Raw genomic sequence first — 27053 nt, 5'->3', positions numbered from 1 at the left:
GGCTACGGTAGCTTACAGAGAGGCTGCAGGGCTCGAATGCAGAAAAAAGCTTCAGGCCAAGTCTTTTTACAAAACCACTTCAACCTCAAGGACCTCAAAGGACCGGACCACACAAAAGCATCTGCAGCTCAGTCAACTGCCTGACAAAGCATTTCTTAAAAACAACCATCAGTCTTCTTTTATTATTAGACCAGAGCAGCAGAAGATCACATTTCCAGTCAAAGGGTTGGACACACCTACTCATTCAATGGGTTTTATGCATAGAACCAAACTGAAGCCGTCAATACTCTGAAACAACTTATAGATTTAAAAGTAAAAATATGTTCAACAAATACGTTTCATATTTTATATTCCTCCGAGGCCTCATTGTTTGCCTTGACTTGATGATTGTGCATCAGTGGGTCACCAAAGCCAGGACATGTCCTCTGGGAAACATGGACGTCCATTCCACACTTACAATTATTGGAGCAGTATATAATAGTGACATTAGTTTGAAATCCATAAAGACACAGCGCTAGCATGGCTAAAATGGAAATGGTCTCAGACACTTCCGACGCATTGATTATTACTCCTTCAGGCTGTACTGCATTTATGAATGTGTTTATTCAAACTTTGTTTATTTGCTGCGAGCAAATGAAGCATGTCGCTACAGTTCATAATTCACCATGGCTTCCAGCTCAAAGTAAACGCGCTGCGAAGTGAAGGCAGTGGCATCCTCGGTCTACCACTGCGTGAAGGCGGTCGTGTGAGGCCCACGCTCCAGGACGCAGCCGCGCGCTGCTCTTTAATGGGGGCGGGGCTGTTAATCTATGCATTTTTCTGAGCGAAAACCAGTTCATCTTAACCTTTCGAGTCTCTTTTTAATGAAATAATGAAGCTTGAAAACACTTCAAATAAAGGTGACACTCGTCTGAGACCGTTTTCAGCTCCGGTGTCATCGAGATACACCGAGTCATAATGAGCTCATTACCGGCCACGGCCTGATTAACCACCTGAGGCAACAATTCACTGTTGGTCTCCTACTGACCTCCATTATAGGTGACGGTTCATTCTTTCTTCTCGCACCCTGAGATCTGCATTAATTATTAGAGGGCAGGCTAAGGTGCGTTTCACAAATCCCGATAAAAGTGAATGGAAAAAAACGATTTGGCTACATGCTGATTTTACATCTCATTTACATATTAGCATTACTGACCAGCCACGATGTCTGGTGAACCAGGAGAACGAACAGGAAACACAAAGCCGTGCACAGAAGACTTGTAAAAGCACGTAATGAAGCCAGCTACAGCCTTCTGTGTCCCTTCTGCTCACAGCTGCTTAGAGCAGCTCAGCACTGTCTGTAAGGGGCTGCATCTGTAGACAGCGTGAAATAACGACAATGTCACATATTGCATGAAATGCCTCTTATCGTCTCGGATAGTGTTCCGTACAGCACGTCTTTGGCTGCCCTCAGATAAAAGGTTTTCTCAGTCACTTCTTACATGCACAGTGCATTAAGTCGGCGTTTGCATTCATCATCTCTTTAGCGAAAGCTCCATTTATATTGTTTTATAACAACTTAAAACGAGCTGACAAGCAATACTGTGCAAGAGTCAGCAACATCCTCCACTTGTTTTTAGTCTGTCAATCACAGAGAAACTACTGAAGACAAAATGAGGCCAGAGGAATTCACACTTTCCATTTTCATGACATGTTTAAAACTGGCATTCTTGACACTCTGACTAGGAACCCTTATGACGGCAATTCAAGACTTCTGTTTTTGACTATTATGAATTAGAGTTTTCCTAAGTTCTTCTCAGAGACTTCTCACGAGACACACTTATGGGAGATATATGTATGGTAAGTCAGTGGTGCTATAAATATACCTCCCAAACACCTGAAAGCATCTTTTCAGCCTTGTTGGTTCTAATATTCATCCTGAAAACAATACCACGCTGCTATTTTCATAAAACTGCATTCTGTATATTTGAGTTCTCATAATCCCGTGAAACATCATCAGTCACAGTCCACGTTTGCTTTAAGGTGAATACACCAGAAGAGTTTAGGCTCGGCGCGTTTTATCAAGATATTTTGGGAGCCGATGGCAGCAGACTTGGGTCAGTCCGGAATAAATTTAGTAGGAAACACTTTGGAGACGGTGGAGCCTGGCACGAGAAAGCTGGCCAGTTAATCTTTGCCGTCATCACACAGAGAGCAGTCTCATTTTAAGCCTGTCTGACTCCAGCGCGCATAGAGATTTGATACGATAATGCCCAAGTTAAAATATAACCTTAGTTCATATTTTTATTGGACGGTTCACCTGTCAATGGGACCTGACTCGCTCCATCATCGATTTAGTGAGCCGGTGATGTTTGTCCTATTAGACGTAATGATGTTTTATTATCACCACAGTCACACATTTATTTCATGTTCGCCGCGTCGCTGCTTGAGGCGAGTGGCTTGAGGCCATATGAGTCACTTCTGGCATAACACACTAGAATGTGCAGCTGAGCCGTTGTTTGCATTGTGGCGCGCGCTGAGGGAAATGCACTGGTGTACCACAGATTTTTCATAGTTTAACAAGACTAACATACTGGTTTATCACCGTGGCTAAACAAATGCGTGCAACTAACAATCATTTTCATTTTCTGACCATTTCCTTATATTTACTGACAGTTAAACAGTTAAATAATGGTTTACAAATACTTGCAAATAAGCGAGCAGAAACGTGCAACCTTTGACAACTAATCCCATGTTTTACACGCATCATTCTCATCTTTCTCATTAATGGCAGTAAATTCAATCTTTAAAATTCAAGGCATTAGAAGACGAACATAAGAACATCAGCTTGAACTCAAGGGTCCGAGATGGTCATTTTTCTCTTCTTTTCTCACATACTGACAAGAGGATTAATTAATTAAAGGCAGAAAATATAATAAGAGGCAGATTAATTGGCCTTGAAAAGCTGTTAACAGCAGCCCGACTTCAGGTTGTTGCCGTGTCATAAACAACCTCGGATGAAGCAGCAAGATCACTTCATTTTGATTTAGACCACATCTCACTGGGGCCACTGAAGCAAACTAACAGAATCCTTGGAGGATTAGACGCTCTTTAAAGAGCCCTGCTCGCAGCTGTGGGAAACGCTGTGACACGTTACTGCCTTTGACATACAACTCTCCACCAGGACTTTACGCTGTTTATGGAACTGTTAAAACATGATCTGCACTCATCACAGCTGACCGTATTAGACTCCCTCTGTAGCTTAACACCGCTAAGAGTAGTTCTTCAGCTGTGGACTATCGCATGATTAGCATTAACATAGACGTTAATTTTCTTTTTTTCCACACTTTGACACCTGGACGACCAACGTAAAACCACCTGAGCTGAGCCCAGCGGCCATCACCCTCCCCTGAGATGAGTCAATCGCATCTACAGCCCGACGTCACGGATGAATTCAGATTTCTCTCGTTCACCCCACCCCGGGCCCATTCCCTCATCTGCCTTATTGTTTTCATTCCTTAAGATCTTCACTGGGAAGTTACTCCTCTGGAACACACAGAGTCTTACTGGGATTAAGAGGGAGAGGGAGCGAAGGAAAGCGAGCACAAATTACAGCGAGAGAGAGTGCGTGGCCAATTCCCCCTCGGAGTCCGCACATTGTTTCCCGTCAGCCGATGGGGGATTCTTATCAAAACGCTGCCAGGACTATCATGAAAGGATATGGTAATTATGGAAAACACACACACACACACACACACACACACAAAGCAAGGAAGGCCAACCAAGCGCCACACTAATACAATGTGTCTGGTGTGGGGGCTATTTACATACCCTTCCAGAGCGCTTGTCACATTCAATTAATTACTCTCTGGAAGGGTGACAAAGATGATTAAAAAGAATGATGAGAAATACTTCCTCGTATGGATCCAAAAATGTCGCTAAGTCCTCTTAAAATGAAGCCAAATGATCTATGTAACAAGGCAAGCTGTTTCAGCGAAAGTTAAAGGTGTTGTTTTTTTTTTTTTTTTTCATTCCCAAGAGGGATTACAGTATGTTTCCTTCAGCGGAGAAAGGGAATGTAGAAAATGAGCCAGAGAGGATGTTTGCAGGAGCGGCTGTGATCATGAGCCGTGCTTTATTGTGGCAGGCGGGGGGAAGAAGAAAAAAAAAAGAAAAAAGAACCGAAGCCTGTAGGGTAATGAGCTGCATCACAGCGTCCGTTCATAACCCCTCACATCTGATGTCTCTCTGTGAGCGCAGCCTATTTAACACTGTCAGATCAATTAGTAGGTGAAGAAAGGGGCCGGGGAGACGAGGAGCCTTTTGTTCAAACAGGCACCGCGCGCAAGAAGGTACAGTACGGTTTAAGGGAATTTATCTCGGCGGAGGGTTTTTACGTTCGCAATGTGGGACTGTGCCTCGTTTATTGCGCAAAATTAAGGGCCTGAATCGGGATTGTTGCGCTGAAAAAATATAGCTTAAATCAAACGCTGGGGATGTGACAGCCTCGTAGGGGAATTGGGAAGATGTTAGAGTGAGGCAAATACCCCAAGGGGCATATGAATACAGAAATCTACACATCAAGTAGTGCCGTGCCAACGCCGTCTTTGCATCTCTGACTGCCACTGCAATGCACTCAAGCAGCCTGGGCCTTCATTTTTCACTGAAGCCGGGATCAATCCATTAGTCACGAGGGCTCCTTTCAGTGTGGACATTCTTCGAGGAAGCCTCTTTTTACCCCCAACGCATGTCGTTTTTATACAAAAGTCTGCCCGTGAAATTTCCCTCTGCTGTCATTTGTAAAGAAGCATAATGGCTTGCTTAAGACAGATTAGCCTTGTCTTTGAGATAGGAGTGTCAACAAACAGTCTGTGATGGTGACAGATAGTTCCTTGATCATTTCTGTTACTCTTCACCTCTTAAAAAACACTTTAGCTGTTCATCTACACCACAAGCAGCACAGTAATTTACTTGTTCTGTTCTTGCAAGTTAGAAGGTTTTTCTCCAAGTATGTGTCTGTCGGCCCTACAGACTTTTCAACAAGGACACTTTAATGTTACACCCATTCACTGACATGACGAGCCAGCTAACGAGCCATGCAGCACAGTTTAAAATCGACACAAACAAGGGACACAACAGTTCTCATGTAAGGATCCTTCCTACAGTAACTCAAAATAATCTTGGGCTGCCAGATTGAATAATCTATTCACATTTATACAAACTGAAATGTTCAGAACTCAAACCAACTACAGCTACTTTTGATTCTGTTGTCAATTGAGTCCAATATCAGTTCTCACCTCACTGCATTGAGCTCAGCGGGACCTTATTTATGTGAAGTAATATGAAACCAGAGATGGCCGAAGTGCTCGAAAGTGACCAACCTGACGGACTGTGTTTAACAGACTAATATCAGGAACTCGGTGGAAAACAGTTTCCACGGGGCCTCCGTGTGGTTCTCCTGCCTTCCAAAGCTCTCTGCATAGAAAGAGGAGAGAGCTTGGAGAAAAGCTGGCTGTTTGGCCTTGTGTCTGGGCATTTGTTTCAGTGGTTAGAGGTTAAGGTTTAGTTCCGTTTCACTATGCAAACTTGTTTCAGCCTCCTTTGCTTGATCTGCTTCTAGGTTCCAGTTTCAGGAGCTAAATTAAATTCCAAGTGAGTAATAAATACAACAGCATATCACATCATATACCTGCTATTTCAGTTTGGGTGTACACTGTTGAGGCCCTTTTCATACGTTTTGCATGCATGTATAAAAATGATGATGTCAGCCCCGTTGCTGCCTTGTAAATGATATACTATAAAGCCATAACTTGCCAGTTCATGTAAAGCAAAAGCAGTCATCTTCAAGTTTCACACATCAAGCATGGAGCGTGTACATCACTGAACTTTCCTGCCTTCTCAGCCCTCCAGGAAATGCCTGGACTTCACTGGCTTGCTGATTGCTTGGCTTACAATGTGAGGTTGTAATGTCACATCTCAAAACGCCCTCTAACACCGGTCCCATAAGTCATCGGCTGGAGGAGAATAACAAATTCAGACTCAAAAGAAAAAAAATGAACACAAAGAAAGCTCTTACTCAGGTCTTGATCGGCAGGCTGCGGCAGGATTGCAAATCAGCCTTTCAACACACTCGATTAAAAAAAAAAGGAACCATGCAAACCAGTCGAGCAGAAGAAGGCTTTCCTGCCTTTATGGAGCGTGAACAAACACATCATTGTTGCTACGGCGATCCTAATAGTAAACACGGTCTATCACACTGATATTTATTTCAATTTTCAGCACAAGTCGGGTTCAAACCTCTGTCAGCTCACAAAGACCATTCGTCACACTTCCGCTGCAGATGCAAGCGCACATGTCTACCTGTGCTGTTCACGTGACCGGCACAGGCCATTCACACAGCTCACACACACAAACAACAGCGCCTCAGGAGCCACGGCAAACAGCCCTTTTAAAAGCGCACGATCAACAGGCTCCTACCTGCAATTTGGTGGCGGGTCCAAGGTTATCTCCGCTAGCTCCTTCTGGATTCTGAAAAGAGAGGAGGATGCGCGTTATAATCACGCTCTCACAGACAGTTACATAAATCCCGCCTGTGAAATCAATCTGTGAGTGTACACATTGAATACCTCATTGATTTTCTAATGAGCTCCTGAGCACTGTGATTGAACACAGGAACAGGCGGCGCCACGCAAGGTTAACACGGGGATGCACGGAGGAATATTTGCCATTTTTGAGGCACACTTGTCCACGTTGATATTGATGTCAAAAGGCCATGTTAGATGAAGGAATCCTATCTACTATAACCGGGTCAATTAATTTCGCCGCCGATCACGGTCTTGCCGCATCTCTCGTACTTTCGGGAAGCTGTTGGGAGCATTTTCACACAGGGCACATAATGTTTAATGAACAGACCGTAGAGGGGTCAAACGTCTCCCTGGTTAAGTATTCATTAAATGCCAATGATTTGCCTGCACGGATGCAGAAGCCAGGTGGTACTTTACAACCACTCAATCAGCTGTAAAGGCTGCGGCTATTTTCTCATGTGCAGAGAGGACCACTCCTGACTTATTTTATCACAGAGCAACGTTTTACACCGGGGGTTCCTTCGTGACCATGGTGCATCTACAGTACGCATCACTAAGCATCTGTGTTTCTTTCCCCTTTCCTGGTTTGTTGACATTCAAAGCCTGTTAAAGGTTACGGTGAAACATTTTCTAAGCCATTATAGAACGGATGAGCTGTTTTCAAGTCGTATGTAAGTATTTACCATGCAGTAAGTAGTGGTGATTGGCGACTATTGTACCTCTGAAACTTATTGTGTTGATTAAAAAAAAGAAAGACTCAAATTCATTTACAAAATTCTACAATAAGATGCACTTATTATGTTTTCCAAGAATAATAAAAGGAAATAAAGTTTCACCTTCTGATGAAAGAGCTGTGGAATTATTGTTTCCAGGTCTGTTTCAGGATCTCAGTGGTTTCATTTGGTATGTTGCTAACAATATGGTAACCACACATTAAATAGAAGATCCCCAATTACCAGGATCCACTTTATCCTGATCTGCACCATATAGTCTGTGGGTATTTTTACATGCACAGCAGCTCTGAGCTGTCAAAGGGGTTTGTGTCAGGTCAACGTGAAAAACAACAACACAAAATAATGACAAATTAAAGATTCAAAATGGATATGTAAACATGGCTGATGCCACATTTGCATCCTACATAAAGGTTTGGTTAATCACAATCTCAGCAATCGCTCCCTTTGAGATGAAAGCAGCATGGGGAGGTTGTCTACGTGGACGAGGCACACCTACACTTTCCTTAATCGATTATGTAATAATACCTGTTGTTTCTGCCCTAGCTGCTGTTCGCTCTCCCTCCCTTGGCTGTGGCTGTCCTCTCCTACGTCTCACTCTTTATTAGCTACAGCTCCGAGGAGCGCGGGCCGAGGAGCGGCTGAGAGAATCAATGGCGTGTGAGAGTATCTATAATGAAGCGCGATTTTACTCATTTCAAACAGTAATTAAAAGAAAAATAGGAAACCAATGTGTGGTGGTCAATAATGATATTGGAAGTGTGGAGAAGCTAATTAAAGCCGGCGCAAATAGTGTGTGAATTAAACCTCAATGCACTGTAATTAGATGAAATGCATTAATTAATAAAGTGGAAACAAGTGATAATTTGGTTGAAATTTCAGCCATGCAGCAGCTAGCGCAACTAAGCAAGTAAGAGATTAGTGTGGTAGCCACACAATGACATGATATGAAAACACGAGAAATGTGAATTTATTCATTCCCACAATTCATTTAATTTAACACGTAGAGAGAGTGTTTTAGGGAGATTTCTTCAGATGATGATGGTTCCATGAGGCACGACTAAATACCCCAGAACAAGTTCAACATTTTCCATTTTTTAATTTCTAATTGCCGGTCAGGTCTCAGGTCAAGAATAAAGTTTTTGAACCAAAACAAACTGTTTACTACTTTGAATATGTGGTATATTTATGCAAATGCTTGAAAATCTGCTCAAATGTTTGTTTTGTTTGAAGAAGTGAAGAATTATTTAAATGGGCTGCGTTTGTTTGAAGATCTGACACCATTTAGGACAAACCTGATTGATGTAACTTAAACTGACATTGTTGAAGGACAACATCCAGAAGGCATTCTCTCAGCAGTTTTGGCACTGGAAAAGCAATAAACAGATTTGTAGATACACGCATACAATTAAGGGAATGTTATGTAATTATTTTGCTTTAGATTTGGATTTCATATCAGATGCTATTGGTCACCTGTTATAAATATGGCTGTGCTTCAGGTTTCCAGGAGAACATTACTTACAAAGCAGCAGGGTAACATTTAGAAACATGGCACCAAAATATATGAACACGAGAGAGAATGATTGTCACAGCACATCAACCCCAAAGTGAAATACGGTGAAAAACTTGTAACAAATCAACTCCGCCCTAACCAAGGAAAAGTAGCACTCCAATATTCACAGACATGCTGCACCCACTGGTTTGCATATTTATGGGGAAGGATTTATACTGTGGCAGGATAATGAGCCCAAACACACCTCAAAGCCTTGAAGCGCTAAAGAAGACCAGAGAGAACTGACTGTCATGGATCACCCTCTACATCTGTGAAGATTCTCAGTCATCCAAGTCAGGGCACATCCAAAAGACTAAAGGCTAAAACAAAGGCATCTGGACTAGGTATTCAGGGATCTGAGCCATATGAGTTTCAAGTGCACACCATCCACAGATGCTATTAGCAAATACCTTAACTCCCCAGCCATTCAGAAGTTAAGAATCCGTTCGGATTAGTGGTGAAGCATCTTCAGGGGAAAAAAAAAAAACAAGTTCGTACAAGTTGTCTTGTTTCAGCCTTGTTTCGGGGATGGATATTCCTCTACCAGACCTCAACCCGAAAAAAAAAGAAAACATTTGCAGAGCTACAGCTCTTTGGAATACCATCCACGCTGGGAATCAATCAATCAATACCACGAGCCCATGCTGCTGCAGCGCTGCTGCCATTAAAGTGATGATGACGAATAGATATTCGGAAACACGTGGCGATTTTTCATAATAAATTGAACATTACAGAACTTTGAAGCCTGATATAGAATGAAGTCAAATGATCTCACTACAAGCATGTGGTCGGGGATTATCCTGTCTAAACATTTTGGAAAGATGCAACTGACAGAGTTCTTAGGTAAAGATTTTACAAGCTGTTGTTGGCTGGTTTGAAGGAAGCAAAACACTCTGATTGTTCTGTAATGGATTCCATCACTGCTTCATCTTGTACAATGGCAAGTGGCCTGACAGCTTTGTTGCATGCAATTCCAACTCATTTTCCCTGATTTCCTGCCAGTGTCACTACTTTCTATCAAATACAGGAAAAATGGTGAAAAAATCAGGCCTTTAAACACCACCACTGGGTGACTGGGTGGAAGGGTACTGGTATAGTCATTCACTACGGGTTTGTGTACATGAAAACAAACCAAATACCAGCTGCTGCTACTCCCCTGTGTGAGGTTATAAGTGAAAGTCGGCTAAATGAATACTGGTATAAAGAAGTCAACTACAACACTTCATCATGAAGGGACGGCTGGAATGGAATGTGTATCACAGGTTGACGATACATACCAGGACAAGAGTGTCCACGGGAGGATATTCTTTTAAACTCGCCTCGGTGGGGGAAATGACTGCGTGCGACTCGGACGGGAAAGGAGGGAAAAAAAAAGACATATATTTGCAAGGGAGCCTGTAATACAATCTCCACGGTTATGGAGTCATTCTCAGCTTGAGTGCGTGCGGTGTAATTTTATCTGCAGTATTTCCTGAGGTGGCACATTTGGATGACTGAAGCCGGGGACCCGTTAGGGAGAGTGGTGCAATGAACAAAGCTGGGGGAATCCAAAGGGAAGAGTACTTGTGATTACACCGTTGGTTTGTCGCTGTTTTGCACAACCCCGTTAACCAAAACACTTGCTTTCTCTAATGTAGCGCAGCTCATTTTGGTTGATAATCCCTCGAGACACTGCACGCACTAAACTACTACATTTTGCATGCCTCAACAAATGCAAATAAGTCAATACCATCTGAGCATAGTTTTTAGAATGGAAAGCTTTGGTTTGCGTGTCTGGCAGCTGATGATTTATTATAGGAGCTAGTACTGAGAAGTGACGAAACGACTTATTGCTTGTCAACCTTACTTTAAAGAAGTAAATGTCATTGTCATTGCAAATAAGATGTCATTACCATTGTCAATTTTCACTATGGAAACAGTTTTCATTAGATCAGTTATATGTCCCTGGGAGACAATGTCACAGAAAGACTGTATTTGCAAGACTTGGCAATACTGTATTTTCCCTAGGACAGTATGAGAGGTGTTATTTTGCAAGGCAGCGGGTTTGTGGTCAACTCACAAAGGAAGGCGCTTGCTTTTCTCTCACATATGACCCTTAGTCCAGTTAGTTGTCAGACCTTGTTGGGACGACTGTGGCTCAGTAGGTAGAGCAGGTTGTCCACGAACCGAATGCGCCATATGCCCAAGTGTCCTTGAGCAAGACACTAAAGCCCCAGCTGCTCCCAGTGCAACTGACACTGGTGTGTGAGTGAATGGGTGGATGTGTGTGTGACTGTAAAAGTGCTATATAAAAGCAAGACCATTTACCATTACCATTTAATACTGTGCCTTTACTTTGGTGCTGCTTCTACCGCTCCTAGCATGGCACCACCTATGAGCGCTACAGCTGCCGACGAGTGCTACGGTGCAGAAAATAACAAAGGCTATTATCTGAGCAGCTCTTGTATCAGCATCAACACAAGACCGTGCTGCTTGGTCCGCTCATTGCCCCATCGGATAACGACAGCTGTTTCTTTTTGTCGCCACACCAACATATTCAGCTTCAATCGGCCATAAACTGGTTACAAACTGAATCAGCTATGTGCGCCATCAGGGAACACTGGGACACCAAGAGTGAGTTCATGCAAAAAAAAAACCTCTGGTCCTGGTTTGCTCTTTCTGGTGAAAATGATGCATTCACTCCCAATGGTGCACATCATATTCCGGCAGCCTTTAAACGTGATTTGGTATGCAGGGGGGCAGAGCGGAGTACTGCGCAGGGGTTTTGATGTTTAGATTATCCACCGCGCAAAACCGTCAGGGAAGTTTTTGTCTGGTCCAACACTCATTCTGCAGTAGGATGAGAAATCCAAGCATACAGCCAGCCTCAGAAAGAACTATATTAAGCTATACACAGAACAAAGCGTGCTGCAGCACATGGTATGACCTGTACCTCCATATCATGGGGATTATGGGGGGAGACAGAAAACACTGACGCTGCCTTAATCCACAAACTATTGCATGTTCTCTGTAGCTGAGTTTCCACCAAAAGCCATTTGGACAAATGTCTGTGAAATTTTCAAGGAGCTAAAGATTTCTTCCCCCCCTGTGTTATCTATGTTTCCACCACAGCTTAAAGCCATTTTAAGATTACTCAAAGTAGTCTGGTGATGTTTTCAAAGAGCAAAGACTTATTTAGATACACTATTGTTTAACCATAATTACACGCGACAATGTCAAACATTGAGGCATTGCACAAAAGTTTGAAAGGTCAGCTGTTAAATGTTTTCATAAATGGTGGTTTATTGGTGAGTGCTTCTCCCTTTGCTAGGACTCTATGGGAGGACCGAAGTGATGCATTTGTTCTTCTTCTACATCCTGGCTCCTTAAGTGGGAACGCGGGATGATTGTTAAAAATACCATCACTTGACTTTAAATGGCTCAAACATTTATTCATTGCTGTATGAAAATACGAGATTAAAACAGCTATTAACATAACATGGAGCAGATTTTTGCACAATCACATTTCCAGAACTCCCTCGCATTGTTTTCTCTGAAAAAAGGACATGGGAACTGAGTTAGCACATAGCACTAAGGCGTGACAACAAGATTAACAAAGACATTAAAAATTCATCACCCCAATGAGCCAGCTTTGATGTCTGTGGAGCTTTCTGCGGAAAATTCTCTGGTGCCCAGAAAGTGATGCTTTTATGTTCGGTGTTTTGTTTTGGAAGAAAGGCCCTTTCCATCTTGCCAATGCACGGTGCCAAAAAAGTCTATTTAATAAAAGCCAGTGGCTGCTGAGTTATCATTTAACATATTTCCATTGTATCTATTAATCAATGACCTCATGGATTTGCTGATATTTTCTTTCCATTCAATTTCAAAAGTTTTGTTTAGTATTAAATTGACATGGCTGTTTTGACAACTGACTCAGCGCTTCACATCATCAACCGTCGTGATTGGCAGATGATGCTATCTGAGCAGAGAGAACCAGTGACAGATCACCACTCGAGTAGCTAAACAGAGCCATCCGGGGCAGCATGGGCACGCGCCCAGCGGAGGAGGCCGAGTAAAAGATACTGAGTGCAGCAGATCTACCTCTTGGCGCTGGTGGAGAGCTTGGCAGCAGTCTTGCTGGAGATTTTGGCCTCCTTCTTCTTGGGCTGGGTCTGGTCCCGCTGCTCTGGGCCGGGCTGCTCTGGAGGAGCTGCCTCCCTCTGCTCGGCGTCCGAGCTACCCCCACTGGTGTTGGGGCTGTCGTCCGGCCTCGGCTGCACTTCACTGGACATGCTGACGCTGCAGGACGGTCGCACACACAGAAGCGGCAGTGAGTACACAGTGTATATAGACAGACAAACCTAATAGCTTCTACTTTGACTTTACTGCAGGGTCCCTTCATCTGATACAATTAACAAGATGGTAGACACTAACACTTTTAAATTTCTGTAGTGAAATAATATGTAATTAGTTATATTTATTGACTTAAACGACAATTTTATTAAACAGATGATATGTTAATTAGTGATTCATTTGTTGTTAATTCTTCTGATCTCTGTGTGGATAACTTTTAAATCACCGCAGACAAAATACTAAAGACTAAATATTTTATGGGTGAACACTTCTGATTATAATAATTGTTGATAATAAAAAGTAGCCATTGCGATCAGAAGCACACATACCCATTCAATCCGTATAGAGTGTGTAATATTACTGAAAGTTTGACAAAAAGCTAGCAGGCGTCAAGTTGGGTGAGTGATCATATTGCTGCGGTAAAGGAAAATAATAACACTAGTGCTAAATTAATGACTTAGTGTCTAAAATGCTCACAAATGCTCTATTACAATTTTTGAGAGCACAAGTTAAAATGTTCATGTCTTGTTTTGTCAAAGCTTAACATCTTAAAATCCAAAGTTTACAATTTAGTTTACAAAGAAAAGCAGCAAATTATCAAAGCATTTATTCTAAATACACGAAATTGAACAAGTACGCTACAAGGTGCTTGCTATGATCATGTTTTACATATGAGGCTTTTAGTGAAAACATATCACAATTGACAAAACTCAGTATGTTTGATCTAATTATTGTTTTTTAACTCCAGGAGCAACAAGAAACCACTTCAGTGTCTGTAGTATTCTGGAAATACAAACTTTTTATGGTCATTCATAATTGATTCAAGCTAATAGGGAAGAGTGCACTGTGACCAATTAAGCTAAGTCTAGAGATAATAAAGATAATGTGCAGAATTACTAAGGCAGTATTTCAGTATTGCATGTTCATCAAGAATTTCTTTGAAAAACCAAAGCCACAAATACTGTAATTTGTCACTTGAACAGGCAGGCTCAACCGCGTAACAACAAATGGCTTGTGGCAGAAACTATACACCGATCTGGCATAACATCATGACCACCTTCCTCATATTGTGTAGGTCTCCAAAACAGTTGTGACTTATCAGAGAGGGGAGGAGCCTCTGTGGATAGATGTTTATTTGATCTTCATAGGAAAATTGATCAGATCACAGATCATCCTACAGACACTTGATAAGTTTACAATCTAGAGAATTTGGAGGCCACTTCATCCTGTTCTATATGTTTATTGAGTTGATCCTAAAGCGTTTTTGTGTGTCTGTGTCAGGCTGCATCCTGCTGGGGATGGCTGCTGACATCAAAGAGTGTCACTGCTATGGGGTGGGGTGGCTGGTCTGCTCTACGTGGGAGGTCCAAACGTTTCTCAGCAGGACAAGCCTGTGTAAAAACGACTTTTATATATGCTATTCACTCAAAAAGAAACAAGCTATATTTATTTGAAAAATGCCTTTGTTTGACTCTCTTCAAATTGTGAAGGCTTAACTCTTTCCAAGAAAGCAAATAAATATATATTACAAAATGTAAAGGCGTCCTCTTAAAAGATTTCTTCTCCAGGGTGATTCCCATTATCAAAATGAGACGTGGAGGCTGTGTAGAGTGATATGTACTTGGTTCTTTTGGCGATGCAATAGACATATTAATATTCATTGTTATTTCATGGAAACCAGCATCATCCACTTCGGATGCTCAGGTCCTCAGGGAGCGCAGCAGAGTGCCGGTCAGGTTGTTGTTTGGCAGCGAAGGCATCTCTGGCAAGTCTGTGATGTTGGGAAGTGCTGTGTTTTTTTATGTTATCACTTTTTAAAATGCTGTTAACCATTACATAAGGACTGTCTACTCTAATTTTCTGTGCGGTCTCCGTGCACCGACTTCAGAGCAGGAGCTGCTATTTCGCATTTAAAAAAAAAAACTTAACCACATACAGGCTGCAGCTTCTAAGTATTATAGTGATGCACCATCAATTCATAAGAACACAAAGCCCCATTTTCCAAAAACAAACACATTTGCCAAACACAATTGCAAAACTGCATCACAAAGGCAGAGTGATTTTTTTTCTTAGTTTAAAGATAGAATTTTAGACACTCTTACGAGCTCAAAGCGCTCATCATTATGTACTAAGATAAAGCCTTTGTGTTAACTGCATGAACAACTGATTGACTGCGTTCCAATACACTTCACTGCTCCCATTTAAGGATGCTTTCACACCTAGATCATCGTTCCAAAACCAGGAGCGTTTCTCCCAGGGTCCATCTATTTTTGAGTTGATGTGAACAACAATCGCACACTTTTCCAGAACAAGGCAACTGTGCAGCTGCGCTGCAACTGATCAGAACGGGTGGTCTCAGCCGGATTGCAAGGGCTCCCCTTTGCAATTCATTTGCAGTGAGAACATATGTTATTCACAGACTGATACAACTACTATACATAAACGTAATTTATAAGTACATAATTATACAACTGAGCAGTTTACCTGCGGCAACTTTGGAGAAATTGCCAGATAAACGGGATATTGTATGCCTCCTGTTTTATTTTTCTCTTGATCAAGAATGAAGACGACAAAATGTATAATTTCTACCCAAGTCAGTAGTGAGTTTTCTGAACGTGGAAACACTTTCCTTCAATGAACCTTCATTTTCAATAAGGTTATTTCCTGGAATCCAAAATACCCATAACTGATAAGCATTTCAACCAATACAGAGGGGAAAAAAGCTCTACAAGCAACTGAATATTCCTACAACCAGTCAAGGCCTTCTCAACAAATGTCTGGATTGTGTTAGCATCGTCTTTTAAACTTATTTCTCTGTCAATATTTTTAACAACTTATGCCATAGCGGACTCCAGACATCTTTGGTCTTTGACAGCAGTCATTTTGCTAAACAAATTTAAATTCATGGGGCTCAGGTGATTCAGGTGGCTGAATATATCACAATTACTCTTCTGTCCATCACTACATAAAGGCCCAGCAGATTTTTGCCGGTGCAGAATCAGTTCCCAGCGGGGAGGTTTCAGAAAAGCTTTCTGCCACAAAGAAATTGTAGGTAAGGCTGCGGTACCACTTGCATCTCTAGTTATTCGGTACATTCGCAGCTTGAGCGTTGAGCGAGTTCAATCTAGACCTCAGACATTTCACCTCTCCTCCTTGGAATCAGCCAAGCTGAAAGTCTGACGGTCACAACCCTTGAGTCTCAATAATAAACGACACCCACAAGGTCATGTTCACTAAATCCAATTCCCCCATTACTGTGTGCGACGCTCAAGGTGAATGCCTCTATTTACATTCCCGGGCCTGCCATGAAAAATGTATGATGCAGATGAATGGCTGTGAGGGCACTTCTGTTGCTAGCTGAAAAAGAATATCAAATTGGACAGAAGTAAGGACGGACGGGCTGATGGCAGCAAGGCAAGGTGACTTGGCTTCTGACATCTGACAAACCTCGGTGGGCACATCTCACGTTATCTGATGCAATCGGCTGCATTTGGTGGTGAGCTGATGGGGGAGATAATTTGGAGATTATGGGGTGAAAGAGGACAGAAGGGCATCATTTGAATAGAGTCATCACAGGCAGCAGACGTTTCCATTTGTCAGGTGGAGACAGATGCACTGAAACGGCAGTGAAACACCTTCATTTTTGTTGTTTTTTTCAGATCGGGCAGATGTTTCCACTTCTCCCCTCAAGTGTGAAAGTGTCAGCCCCTCAACCTTTGACTATCAGGCTCGGTGAAGCTTTCCAAATAACGTGTTGCCGAGCAAGTCTGGAGGTAAATCACACCCAAAAGAGAGCCCACATTCCTCTGTCTCGTGAAGGGAGCCCAACATGTCAAATTCCTTTTAAACATTGGTCAGCTGGCTAGAAATCACCCATTGTATTATACTTTGAATCTTTTCTGAATTAGGAGCTTTGTGGAAAGCAAACAAGCCCTCAAAAAAGGGAATTCCCACTTTGAATTTGGCTCTCACTGTTAGCAAGGCTAACGCATATTAGTGGAAACGGTTGGCATTGCTGAAGTTTAAATGTTATCAAGTCCAGTTACGTGAAATGTGTGTGTGCCGAATTAATGCGGGGCTCGTCAGCTTATTAATGTGAAAAACAGAATTCCCATAAAGTGTTCATATGCATGTAAAGAGCAGCGCGTGTGTTAATTTGACCATATTTTAGACGGAGACCGGGGAAACGTTCTCTATTCAAAAACCCCAAAAAGCTGAGGAGCCCTCGGCGCCCCCGGTTTGTTAGCTACGAAGAGTTAACAGCAAGATAGCCTCGCAACGGGCTATCTTTGTCTTCACACAAGGACGTGAAAAACTAAACGGCACACTTAAACGACATCTAGCCTATCCGGTATCGGAGCACACACTGACCACTGCCATATCTGCTCCAGCACAAAAGACAGAATGGATACCCCTCTCTCCTCCCCAACCACCACCACCGCCGCCGCCGCCGCCGCCGCCACCACCACCGCCGCCCCCCTACTCTATAGGACAGCGTAATAAACGTCCGTTCTACATGTAGAGTTGATGTTTCAGGGACGACTCACCTTTCTGAGCAGTCTGGGCGCACGGCGGCAGGAGAAATTAGATATAATGTCCACTGTTTGTTCCGTAAAACCGCGACACTGGTTGCCCCCTTCTCGTCGTCCGTTGCTTTGACTGACTGGCTGCTGGAGAATGTGCCAACCGCGATTGTCAGGGTAGCAACGGATACGAGCACGGCTTCCGGTTTCATCTGGCAAAATAAAATCTAAATGAAGGGGAAAACTTCCGTCCCGAACTGTGTCAAAAGGTCAAGGAGGAGAGTATAGGAAGCTATTAGACAATACCATTTGAAAGATTTCTGAAGGTATTGCTCATTACTTAAGAAACTACTAGACAATACATTTGAAAGATTTCTGTAGTTATTGCTCATTACTATGGCATATTTGCACTACTTGCACGTTTGCACAAGGCCATGCTCATGCACTACATATGGCATAAAATGTTGTAAATTTCACGAATCCATTATATATGTCCACGTTTCTATATACTTAGAAGAACTTTTGATTCTTATATTACTGTATTTTCTGTTATGCTACTGTTGCGTGTTGACAACAAACATTACATTTAAACCCGTTGGGCTTCTCTACTACGTTTGCCTGGTATTTTCTCCTACAGAAAAGAGAAAATCAATGTAATTTAAATTCTTAAATACTCACGAATACAAGAGGACAGAGATCCAATCCGAGTGTCTCGTGACAAACGACCGTACAGTCTAATTGGCAGCCTTTATTTTTAGGCAGTGAACCCGCGCTTCCGGTGTCTTCATCGCCAACCGACACTTGATTAATCGTAACGCCTCCGTGCGCGCTCCCACGCGATTGCGCGCGCTGCCGTGTGCTCTCTGAAGCATCATGGCAGGCTTTGATGATAGTGTGTAGACTACAAAGGGAGTGCAAAAGAGAGGAACTCCAGGCATGCTGCCAGCTCACCTCGCTTGGAAAGAAGATTTTGGAAGCTATCTATTAGATTCGTTAATGATCTTTAAGTCCATGTCATAGGTATCCTTTAGATGCAAGGGTACGGGCGGCTTCCGAAATGTTAATGAAGTCTGAGCTTCGGTGTTCTTTTCCTGTATTATTGCATTGTTGCTATTATTGTTCTAGTAGTACTACTAATGTAGTAATGTAGTTAAAAAAAATAATAATAACAGCACAAATAAAGCACCACGGGCAAATGCAAGTGACTGTGTAAACATAACTAAATTTACCACTCTGTTCTAGTAAGTCTATTACCTGGTTGATATCTGCAGCAAACATTAAGCTATTAAAGTGACATTTTAAAAATACTGTTAAGCTCGCATGGTTGCTGCTGTCGGCTTCCAGAGCGGAACCTTTGCGCTGGTCAATGTTTCTCTTACGCCGCGCACAAGTGACGGAAGTTAGCTTCTAGCGACATGCGCCATTGAAAACAAACGTAGTAGGTACGGGCGGCGGGGCTACTGGTTTCTTTCATTTTTGGCTAGCTTGTTGGAGTCGTTGTTTTACCTTTAAAAAGAGCGCGCGTTCACATTTCTAAATAATGGAGACTATTTTGGAGCAACAGCGTCGATACCACGAAGAGAATGAGCGGCTAATGGACGCTAAGACTAAAGAAATGTTACACAAGAAGTCCACGGTAAGTTGTGCCGCTTTGCCCTAGCATTAGCATTAAGTTAAGCAGCTATGTGGAACTTATTGATATTAACTCGTGTTTTTTCCCCCATTTTAGCTGCGGGAACAAATTAATTCAGACCATCGAATAAGGGCGATGCTGGATGTAAGTATGACTCGATTTCTCTACCCATAAAACTGACCGGCCAAAGGTAGCACTGGATAGATAGCTGCCTTATTAACGTTTCCAATATCTGAGATAGTGTCAGATATAATTCAGTCATCCTTTTGTTCCTTTTCATACCCGAGTGAGAGGGCAAGTAATTTGAGTGGTCTAGATGGAAGCTGGCTGATAAAAAGGAACATTTTGATGCAACATCAGTAAAATGTTCACCATATCAGCCTGATTGTAAAACTGGGATAGATGTTGGAGGTTCGAAGCAAATTGGGTAGGAAAAAAAGAGTTTACTAAGACCTTTCTGAATGTGGACATCTGATTTCAGCACCAGTATTAATGCTCAACACGGGAATTAATCTGACTTTCTGTTTGTCTTCTGACAGAGGTATATGGATGTGAGCGCAAATCTCAGAGACTCCTATGAAGACAAAGATGGGTATGTTTTTTTTCTCCCCTATTTTAGTCATATTCCATATGTGTGGAATTGGTCATTTTTCCTTTGATTCAAACCTTTCCTATAAACATTTGCCTTTAGAATGATTTCTTCTGCTTGTTCTTTGTACAAACGTCTAAATATGTATCCTGCTGCTCATTGTGCGCTCCATCTCTGCTCGACAGAATGAGGAGAGATGAACTCGCCGCCATCTCTGGACCAAACGAGTTTGCAGAGTTCTACAACAGACTGAAGCAGATAAAGGAGTTTCACAGAAAGCACCCAAATGAGGTATTAAAGCGCACACTTTTACTTTGTGTAACAGTGTTGGCGAAACTAAATCCCTGATGACGTTGTGGTTTCTTTCCTTTAGATTTCCGTTCCCATGTCTGCAGAGTTTGAGGAGCTAATGAAGGCCAGAGACAACCCCAGCGAGGAGGCTCAGAGTACGTTTAAACTAATGCCATTTCCATTTCATCAACACAGGCTTGGTTCTGTGTGCCGCTGTATATGTGTTTCTCTGCTTGTTACCGACATGCAAAATCGATGTGCAGTTGGGGGAAAAAATATTCCTTTCTGAATCAGCAAGGTCAGGCTAACTAACCTAGCGAGTGCATCTTAATCGCTGTCATTTTCACTAAATCATACAATTAATATTCCACTGGAATTTTAATCTCTCCCCCGGCCTTTAATCTTCAAATTAAGGCACTTTAATGTTAACTGTTCTGCATGCTGCCTTTCAGCTGATACTGAGAGAAAAAAAGTACGTCTGCATACCAGCTCCTTCATGCTTAGAGGGGTTTGGGAGTCAGGGATCTTCATGTGATCTGTAAATGTGCTTTAAATGTGCAATTCTGTGTGTTTTATATCACTGCTGTTATTGTTGGTAGTCTATAAAAAATAAAAAATTGAATTGCATGGCTGAGTAAGATCGTTCAAATTTTCCACAGACATGGTGGAGTTCACAGATGAGGAGGGATACGGCCGCTACCTGGACCTCCATGACTGCTACCTGAAGTACATCAATTTAAAGGGAGCCGAGGTAAAAATCTAAAACAAAGCTCTTCGCCGTTCATTCATGTGAGTGAAGACTCATCCCAGACCTTGGTTTCTGACTGCTCCATATGTGGACTGTTTTTACAGAAACTGGAGTACATCGCTTACCTTTCTTCATTCGACCAGCTTTTTGACATTCCCAAGGACAGGAAAAATGCTGAATACAAAAAGTACGTCCATTCATATTCATCATTTGGAAAACATAAGTAATAATGAGGAAACAACGGGCCTCTCCATGAATACGCAGTAATTAACAAATGTGTAGATCTGGCTAATGTGTTGTTGTTTATACAGGTATTTGGAGATGCTGCTGGAGTACCTGCAGGACTACTCAGACCGGGTCAAACCTCTGCTGGACCACAACGAGCTCTATGGAAAAGTGCTGTCAGACTTTGAGAAGAAATGGGACAACGGTACCTTTCCAGGCTGGCCTGTAAGTTCTTCTCATAGATCTACGTGTCTGAGGATTGCTCCCATTTTGGCTACTGAAATCTCACCTGACTGGTTTTGTTCATCTGGTTGTAGAAAGAGACGAGTAGTGCTTTGACACATGCTGGAGCTCATCTGGACCTCTCTGCCTTCTCTTCTTGGGAGGTAAGTGTCAAACCGTGAATATTCAGCATTAATATCAGGTGGCACTTTCAAGCTTAAACTCACCTGCGTTTGTCTCCTCTTTTCTTACAGGAGTTGGCGTCTCTGGGTCTGGACAGATTGAAGTCAGCTCTCATGGCCCTGGGACTCAAGTGTGGAGGGTGAGCTTTGCTATTATCATTATTCCACTGGGGGTTAGTTTGCAAGTAAATTATCTTCTGTGCTCTGCAATTGTCTAAATGAACACAATGAGAGTCGTGAGTGTGGATCGCTTTGTGTCGACAACACAGAGAGTAACACAGGTGAGAGTCTATGTATTGAAGACGAGCTGGATGGTTATAAAAAAGAAAAGCAGTGGCTCAGTAATTTGGAGACGGTTCAGATTTAAAGTGTCAGGTGTGCAGCTGAAGACTATTCTGGAAAGAGTGCTGAAAACAAGTTGCTGACAAAGACTCGAGCACGACTTATTCTTTTCCTCCATTTACAACAGTGCTATAAAGAGCAGTATGAAGAGTGTGTTAAACTGCACGCTGCAACCCGAACAGGAAGTCTTCCCAGAATGCTGCCCCAAAACAAACGCATTCGCCCCTGATATTGTTGGTCATATAAAATGTAGAGCCTTTCATTCAAAAGAGTCTTAGCTTATGCTTGTGACTTTGACTTGGTGCTATCTTTGTGGTTATTTTATGGAAAAGGTATTGAGATGTGGTTTTTGGTCCACGTCATCCAGCCCTCCATGGATTCTCATCACAGCAGGTTGTCATGTTCGGTGGTGAAACATGGCTCTTTGTGTACGCCTATGCTTCCTTGGTACCGTTGCCTAACCGCTTCCCAGTTGCCGGGGTAACTACCAGGGGATGTCTATGCTAGGCCAGTTGGCACCAGCTGCTGTGGCCTGACTAACTACCGCAACTAATGGGTAATTTTCCATAGCGCAAAGCCACTCTTCCAATTCAATAATAACCCAACAATCCCACTAAATGGTATTACATGGTATTACTTATACCGTGTATGAAATGTGCTTCATCCAAACGCATGTATGAATGGAAATGCGCGCTCCAAGCAGACGGGGCCTCCACATGACTTGGCCCTCCTCAAATATCAAAGGGAGATTTTCATTTAGCTACTGTGGCCGTGGGTTTCAGGCTCTGGCTTCTGTAAAGCATCTTTGATGGTTACTGGTGGTTTATCAATGCAACTGGATTGAATTCAGTTCCTGTTACTGTTAAAAGGAGGGAGAGGGAAACTGATACAGAGTGTGGTTCCAATCTGGTGGTTCAAAAGTGACTATGAAGTGTTTATTTATGAGGGAAACTAATCCTGGATAGTTTATAGAAAGTAGTGCGTCAAACAGATTTGTATCATATCTGTTTAAACTATAACCATCCTTGGAATAAAATGTTTCTATTATTTAAAAATAGAAAAAAAAGTCAAACAGTGCAAAATTCTTGTGATTTTAATGCCAATAAAGTTTTAAGGAATAAGGTCAATCAGCTGTTATTGATTAAATCGGCTCATCCAAACTGAAAGGTGCTTTCTCAGTGAAGACAATGTAGAGACTGATATGAGACCAGTTATTAGCCAGCTATTATGTATTACACATGTCAGGGAGGTCCATGTGTTCGTTGTGGCTGCCAGTGCTCAGCCTACAGCATGGGAAACTCTGGAGAGGCTAGATCAGACCCATGTGTTATCTTCTAGCTGTAGCTTTCGGTGGATGGATGGAATAGTTGAGTTCATATAAGAATTATTCACATCAGAACAGATGCAAATGATAGCAACAACGTTTTAAAGCGTTTTCGTGTGTGTGTCTGTGTCTGGCTGCATCCTGCTGGGGATGGCTGCTGCCATCAAGGAGTGTCATTGCTATGGGGTGGGGGTGCCTGGTCTGGTCTAGTGGGTCCACATGAAAACCAGGTCGAAAAGTTTCCCAGCTCAACATTGTATTTTCACAATGTTATTTAATTCTCTTGTCAGTGGTTCTAATGTTGTGGCTGATTGGTGTAGGGGATAAATAATACTGAACGATGAGCATTAAGAACAGAGCCGAACGATCTGCACGTGTCCCAGCTATAATGTGTGTGTGTGTTTGTGTTTGTACAGGACTCTGGAGGAGAGAGCTCAGAGACTCTTCAGCACTAAAGGCAAATCCCTGGAATCACTTGACCCATCCCTGTTTGCCAAGAATCCTAAAGCCAAAGGCCCTAAAAAGTGAGTGGGTGCAATCATCTCAGCCTAATGGTCGTGATGGCGTTCATTATATAATTCATAACGATTTCCATCCATCACTCCCGCAGAGACACGGAGCGCAACAAGGAAATTGGCTTTCTGGAAGCTCAGGTCTATGAATACGTGGAGATCCTTGGGGTGAGTCAGTATATCATCATCGAGTGAACGCATGAGCGGTTCCATCCGGCATTTTGAGCGAAGTGTTACCTAGCTTGTGGAGGTCGGCGTGGGCTCAGGTATGACCGTTTTAATGAGGGCTCTTGTCGTTGCCGGTGGCTGCAGGAACAGAGGCAGCTGACTCACGAGAACGTGCAGAGGAAGCAGGCCCGGACCGGAGAGGAGCGCGAGGAGGAGGAGGAAGAGCAGCTCAGTGAGAGCGAGAGCGAAGATGAAGACAACGAGATCATCTACAACCCCAAGAACCTGCCGCTGGGCTGGGACGGCAAGGTGAGGCTTCACTTGTGTGGTAAAAATGAACCGGTGGTGTTTCAACCCACATTTATCTGTCTCTGAAAGAGGCTTTTATGGTTAAACTGTTAGTATGGGACACCTGGTTGACTTTAACGCCTATAAAGATTCAAGGAATAAGGTTCAGTGGCCATTTGGGCCGAACGAAGTGATACAGATTTTAGAAGACCTGTGAAGCATTTGATTTTCCCCACAGTACTAAACTTACACAAGAACAACACTGCAGAGAGACTGTTTGCTGACTGAAATACTGCTAGAAATGAAAGTTAAAAAATCCGCCAGCTGCGCTGTCAGCAAGTCCCCATTCACATGTTGCTTGAGAGCTTCTTGGCATTGGTGACTCCATTTGGTGGAATGAACCCATATGATTCATGTGTTGAAATCATAGACTGTATAAACATGGGCAGAACCGCTCCTCAAAGGAGAAGCCAAAGTAGAGCTCCCCCTGGTGGCTGGCTGCAGTTTAAATCATAGGCTCCACCTCCTCCATGTTAGTGGATGGGACTTGAGCCCAACTAAAACAATAAAGCACACTGTAAGTCAAATAATTTATCATGGGTGGTTTCAGTAGTTAAAATAATACTGATGTATCTACAATTGTTAATTTTTAGATAAGTTTTGTTTGTTATTTGACGCTATTGAAACAGGCATGCCAACCACTCTGTAAAGCTACTCTGTGGGATGTAGAAAGTTGTAAAAAAATAAAAATAAAAAAATTAAAATTATAAATAAGTACAGTGTATAATCCAACATTTCCTTGTAACTCGTGGAGGTAAAGCAGAGCATAGTATTACTTAAATGAAACGCAAGTGAGTCTAGAGGAACTGTGGGTGGGTCATCGATATTGCGGCTCCATGTGGTTCCACTCCCAGACCAAACTGATCAGGCTCTGGCTCCAAAGTCACAAGATGGCGCCGCCTGTATCTCTGAGAAAATGGCATCAGTTTGGCCATTGCAGAGAACTGGAGACACATTGTCCATATTTATATGGTCTATGGTTGAAATACGTGTTTGGTTGGTCTGATGCTTCCATTGATCATGAATTGACGCCTGTTTTGTGATTTAAAACGAGACGCTTCAAATTTATCCTGTTTAACTTAATTTCTATAAATAACTTTCATCACCTTATTCAAACAAGCATCAGGGATTTAACTGTCACATTTCATTTCCTGGTCTGAATTTTAAAAGTTTGCTGACTCCTGTTTTGTCCCTGCAGCCGATCCCATACTGGCTCTATAAACTCCACGGCCTGAACATCAACTACAACTGCGAGATCTGCGGCAACTACACTTACAGAGGACCCAAAGCCTTCCAGAGGCACTTTGCGGTACGTTTGATGTTTTTAAATGATGTTACAGGAGGCGTGTTCATGTTTGGAGTTGAAAATGAAGCCAGTTCCTTGTCGTTTTGTAGGAGTGGAGGCACGCTCACGGTATGCGCTGTCTGGGAATCCCCAACACGGCCCACTTCGCCAACGTCACACAGATCGAGGACGCCGTCTCTCGTAAGTCCCGTCTCGACTCGGCCGTGAACGCGTTTTTGTGAATGTGATTTGCGAGTTGGGTTTTAAGAAGTGGTTTATGTTTGTTAACACCAGTGTGGGCGAAGCTGAAGTCCCAGAAGGCGTTAGAGCGGTGGCAGCCAGACACAGAGGTAAGTGCACACTCGGAGCAACAGATTCAAGATGTAATTCCTTCATATTATAATAAACCTCTGCTCATCCCCTCACGTGTGCCTTTCAGGAAGAGTACGAGGACTCGAGCGGAAACGTGGTCAACAAGAAGACCTACGAGGATCTGAAGAGACAGGGCTTGTTGTAGATGGAAGACGACGTGACTCGAGTGTCGGAAAAAAATGAAAAGGAGGTTATAAGGAGCTTTGTTTTGAAGTTGACTATGTTTTTTATCCCATATTTGTTCATGTGCCCTTTTATTTGTAAGTAGTAACTTTTTACAGACCCTCCCTCCATAGACTCTTTTCTCAGCAGACATTTGACTCGGTGAGGACAGCGCAGGTGTGTTAAAGATGCATTCCAGGTTGTGTTTTCGTGCATGCTGGTTCACTTTCTTTGTAGACTGGGGCACTTAATGGAAATGAGCTTCCAGCGATACACCTGTGCCTTCAAAATGCTGAGGAAAGGGTATTTTCTGTAGTCTCATAACTTTGTAACGTGGCGACCAGTGATCATAATAAACTTAATACGTTTGTCACTGCTGTTTCCTGTACTCACAGTTTGTTGAACATGAGACTTGCACTATGGTGGATGGTATAAAAAGGTACTTGGAGCGTAAAGAGTAAATACTAAAACATTAATGTATTGGCGTGTATGCGGCGTTTCTGTTAACAGTCAAGCAAGTTTCTGATTGGCTACAGCCTCAGACGTTCCTATTTAAACCCCCACCAGTCCCTTAGAACTGAAGATCAGAACTGAACGTTTGTGGAAGATTAATGGAAGAAAAAGTAATTTCAGGTTTTGCCGTTATCTCTGATCTTAATGTTTTTTCAAATGCTGCAATTACTTAATTTAAGGGTGTGTATTCACTCGGGGGAAAGGCTAAATGTGATGGAGTAAGTATAAAGAAGCAAAGGAAGTGAAAATACGTCGAACGTTATTAGAGTAGTTGTAAATGTACATTCCCATTTCCGACTTTACAGCTGCTCAGTGGAGGCAAACTGGTTGGGGGGCGGTGATTTGATTTATTGCTGCCGTTGACTTCTATTCGCATCGTAACTCTTTATGGGTGGTTGTTTACTACAGGGACCTTACGATGGCTTTAAACCTCTCA

General features: G+C 42.6%; 2 protein-coding genes across 2 annotated transcripts in view; one reads left to right on the top strand and one right to left on the bottom strand.

Moving 5' to 3' along the window:
* Positions 1 to 17894, bottom strand: part of LOC125020251 (ubiquitin-conjugating enzyme E2 E2-like) — a 60991-nt gene extending 43097 nt beyond the window's left edge. Inside the window, exons 1-3 of the mRNA XM_047605591.1 lie at positions 17726 to 17894; positions 12927 to 13124; positions 6457 to 6507 (exon numbers count right to left, since the gene is read on the bottom strand). Coding sequence (XP_047461547.1) covers positions 6457 to 6507; positions 12927 to 13117 — 242 coding nt within the window. The 5' untranslated portion in view covers positions 13118 to 13124; positions 17726 to 17894. The remainder of the gene's footprint in view (positions 1 to 6456; positions 6508 to 12926; positions 13125 to 17725) is intronic.
* Positions 17895 to 19065: 1171 nt separating this feature from the next.
* Positions 19066 to 26477, top strand: sf3a3 (splicing factor 3a, subunit 3). Its single transcript, XM_047605885.1, has 17 exons — positions 19066 to 19337; positions 19431 to 19478; positions 19874 to 19926; positions 20109 to 20214; positions 20297 to 20369; positions 20874 to 20965; positions 21067 to 21149; positions 21274 to 21412; positions 21505 to 21573; positions 21664 to 21731; positions 23674 to 23781; positions 23868 to 23937; positions 24082 to 24246; positions 25484 to 25594; positions 25681 to 25771; positions 25865 to 25920; positions 26010 to 26477. Exons 1-17 carry the CDS (start codon positions 19242 to 19244, stop codon positions 26085 to 26087), a joined length of 1506 nt encoding a protein of 501 aa, XP_047461841.1. The 5' UTR covers positions 19066 to 19241; the 3' UTR covers positions 26088 to 26477.
* The last annotated feature ends 576 nt before the right edge of the window (positions 26478 to 27053 follow it).

Source organism: Mugil cephalus, chromosome 14, assembly GCF_022458985.1.
Source record: "Mugil cephalus isolate CIBA_MC_2020 chromosome 14, CIBA_Mcephalus_1.1, whole genome shotgun sequence".
Classification (NCBI taxonomy): Eukaryota; Metazoa; Chordata; class Actinopteri; order Mugiliformes; family Mugilidae; genus Mugil; species Mugil cephalus.
The sequence above is the reverse complement of the archived record's forward strand: the minus strand, read 5'-3'. Positions and strand labels throughout refer to the sequence as shown.

What these genes read in the sequence shown, in the direction of transcription:
- sf3a3 (XM_047605885.1), top strand. Translation starts at nt 19,242, where the DNA reads ATGGAGACTATTTTGGAGCAACAGCGTCGATACCACGAAGAGAATGAG. An exon ending in TGTTACACAAGAAGTCCACG is followed by an intron (nt 19,338 to 19,430) that starts GTAAGTTGTGCC and finishes CCCCCATTTTAG; the next exon opens with CTGCGGGAACAAATTAATTC. An exon ending in TCAATTTAAAGGGAGCCGAG is followed by an intron (nt 20,966 to 21,066) that starts GTAAAAATCTAA and finishes CTGTTTTTACAG; the next exon opens with AAACTGGAGTACATCGCTTA.